This window comes from Lipotes vexillifer, unplaced genomic scaffold (genome assembly GCF_000442215.2).
Source record: "Lipotes vexillifer unplaced genomic scaffold, Lipotes_vexillifer_v1.1 scaffold944, whole genome shotgun sequence".
NCBI classification, from domain to species: Eukaryota; Metazoa; Chordata; class Mammalia; order Artiodactyla; family Lipotidae; genus Lipotes; species Lipotes vexillifer.
This window is the reverse complement of record NW_006785040.1, coordinates 738,391-740,910: the sequence shown is the minus strand read 5'-3', so window position 1 is coordinate 740,910 and position 2,520 is coordinate 738,391. Positions and strand designations below refer to the sequence as shown.

General features: G+C 58.8%; 1 protein-coding gene across 1 annotated transcript in view; it reads right to left on the bottom strand.

Moving 5' to 3' along the window:
• SHH (sonic hedgehog signaling molecule) overlaps positions 1 to 1,827 on the bottom strand; it is a 9,927-nt gene extending 8,100 nt beyond the window's left edge. Inside the window, 1 exon segment of the mRNA XM_007457176.1 lies at positions 1,528 to 1,827. Coding sequence (XP_007457238.1) covers positions 1,528 to 1,827 — 300 coding nt within the window.
• Positions 1,828 to 2,520: the final 693 nt, after the last annotated feature.

Here is a 2,520-nt window from a genome sequence, read left to right as displayed (position 1 = left end):
CGGCCGCTGAGCCCTCCGGCTCGGGGACCTCCGGCGTCCCCACCCCCGCCGCTTTCTCTGGCCTCGCGCCCCTCTCCCCGGTGCCGAGGGATCCCGGGAAGGCCCCTGCCCTCCCGCCGGGACCGAGGGTGACCAGGGGGTCGGAGCCCCAGACGAGCTGGAGAAGCGCCCGCAGCCGGCCGCACGCGCAGAGCACCCCGCGGCCTGCGCAGAGTTAATTGCGGCTCGCGCTGCTCTCGGGCACAGGCGCGCGCGTCCACACTCGCGGTCCAGATTTAAGGTGGTCGGGAGCAGATGCGAGCGAGCCGGGGCCGAGGACCCTCTCCGCCCCTCCCTCTCCGCCTCCGTCCGTCAGCTGGAGCCCGCTACCCCGCCTGCTCCTGGCCTTCCTCGCTCCGCAGCAAGGCCAGGCATCGGGCTGGGGAGCGGAGCGGCCGGGAGGTGTCTCCTCGGTCCCTCCCACCCCCAGCCTCCCCTGCACTTGCGCCCCGCCAGCGCCGCTCCGTCAGCTGCGGTGCGCTCCTGGCCCTAAAGGTAGGACTTGAATATTTTAATAGGGCAATAAAAAAGATGTTGACCTATATTTGCCAGGAAATCCATTTCTAGCTTCAGTCATACGTGCCTGGAGTTGCAGAAAGTCTGCCATTGACGGGCAGATTGGCAGCCAGAAGTCGCAAACGGAGGCGGCGAGGGAGAGAGGAATGCGTGCTCTGCTTTGGTTCTTCTTTCCAGCCCCCCCCCCTCCCGCTAATATCTAGTCGCTCCTAATTTCCTATGCAAGCAGGTTGAAAACTAGCGTGATGCAATGCCAGTAAGTTCTAAGTCCCTCCCCTCAAGTACCGCGGGCTCGGGAGAATAAGAGGGCATCCTTAAAGAAATATCGATACATTCACACTCTGATGGGCACAACTGCCAGCGATGGAATCGCAGTGGAGCTATGTGATACGGTCAGGGACTAGCCCAGCCGCCTCTGGAGCCCCGACCTTTTGTCCCGGCCTCCTGGCTTTTCCAGTTGAGGGTCTTTGGTGGGGGGCAGCCGGGGGGGGGTAGCAGTGGTGGGAAAGAAAAACACAGAGGAGAAGGGAAACGTGTAAGCGCCGAGGCTACACTTGTACAGTGATCTGGACGCCACTCTATGTTTATGGGGGGGATGCTTGCCTCCTCCCTCCATTCCCACTCCCAACTTGGAAAGGACAGATGCCCCCAAAGTGAAGGTCTCCCCAAGTTACAAGCCAGAGCTGAGGCAGGATGGGAAGGCCATCCTAGCAGGACAAATCAAATCAGGGCCATGCAAGGACCACATCTCCTAGCGTCCTTACGCCCACCCCCCAGCCTAAACTTCTCCGGCTGGACCCTTCACCTCCATTCCCCTCCAGGAAGAGGAAGGGGTGGTAGGCCGGCAGCTGGGTGGGGAAGGAGAGGACAAAATCGGCTTTCTACCTGCCTGCAGAGCAAACAGACTGAACGGCATGGTTACACATAACCCCTTGGAAGCAACACATTCCACGCCCCGTGCTGGGTTTCTACCTGAGTCATCAGCCGGTCCGCTCCAGTGTTTTCTTCATCCTTAAATATGATGTCAGGGTTGTAATTGGGGGTGAGTTCCTTAAATCGCTCCGAGTTTCTCGTGATCTTCCCTTCATATCTTCCACTGGCCCCTAGGGTCTTCTCAGCCACGTTGGGGATGAACTGCTTGTAGGCTAAAGGGGTCAGTTTTTTTGGGTTCCGCCTCTTCCCAAATCCCCGGCCGGGTCCGCACGCCAGCCCCGAGCACATCAGCAGTGAGGAGACCAGCACCACCAGCAGACATCTCGCCAGCAGTAGCATCTCGTCCATGGAGCCCGGGGACCTCAAGGCTGGCCCAAGCAGGTCTGAGTGCGCGAGGGTGCGGGTGTGCGAGTGTGTGTGCCCGTGCGCTCTCCCTCCCTCGCTCGCTCCGGCTGGCTGCTGGCGCCCTCGCTCTCTGCCTCTCGCTCTTTCTCTTCCTATATAACCTTGCCCGCCGCCGCTGCGGGGGACTCGCCACCGATCCCCACCCAGACGGGGGCTGGAACGGCAGGCTGCTGGCCGCTGATAACGGAACACATCGGAGTTGGGGCTCAAGACAGCAATCAAAAGACAAAAAGAGTCTGATTTTAAATGGTAGCAAGCCTGAGAGCTTGTGCGAGAGGCTGTCTTCAGTACTATATTATAGCTGGCAGGGGCGTATCTGATTGGCCAAAGCAGCACAGGCTTGTCTTCTGATGTTTAACCCTAAAAAAGACTAATTTTTTTTTTCTGTGGCTGCTTTATTTTTACCTGAAGGCTTCTAGTTAAAAGAGAAAAACATCTTTACTGAGACAAAGGTGAGAGGGAGAGAGGAGGCACGTTGCTGCGGATAACATCAGCTACCCCCTGCCCGGGGCACACCTCCCGTTCCCCCTTCACTTTCTCCAGAATGGTAGATGCTTCAGTTAAAACCAACTTAAGTTTTTAAAGGACAATCTAGACCCACCGCCACTGCCCCCCCCCCCCCCCCCG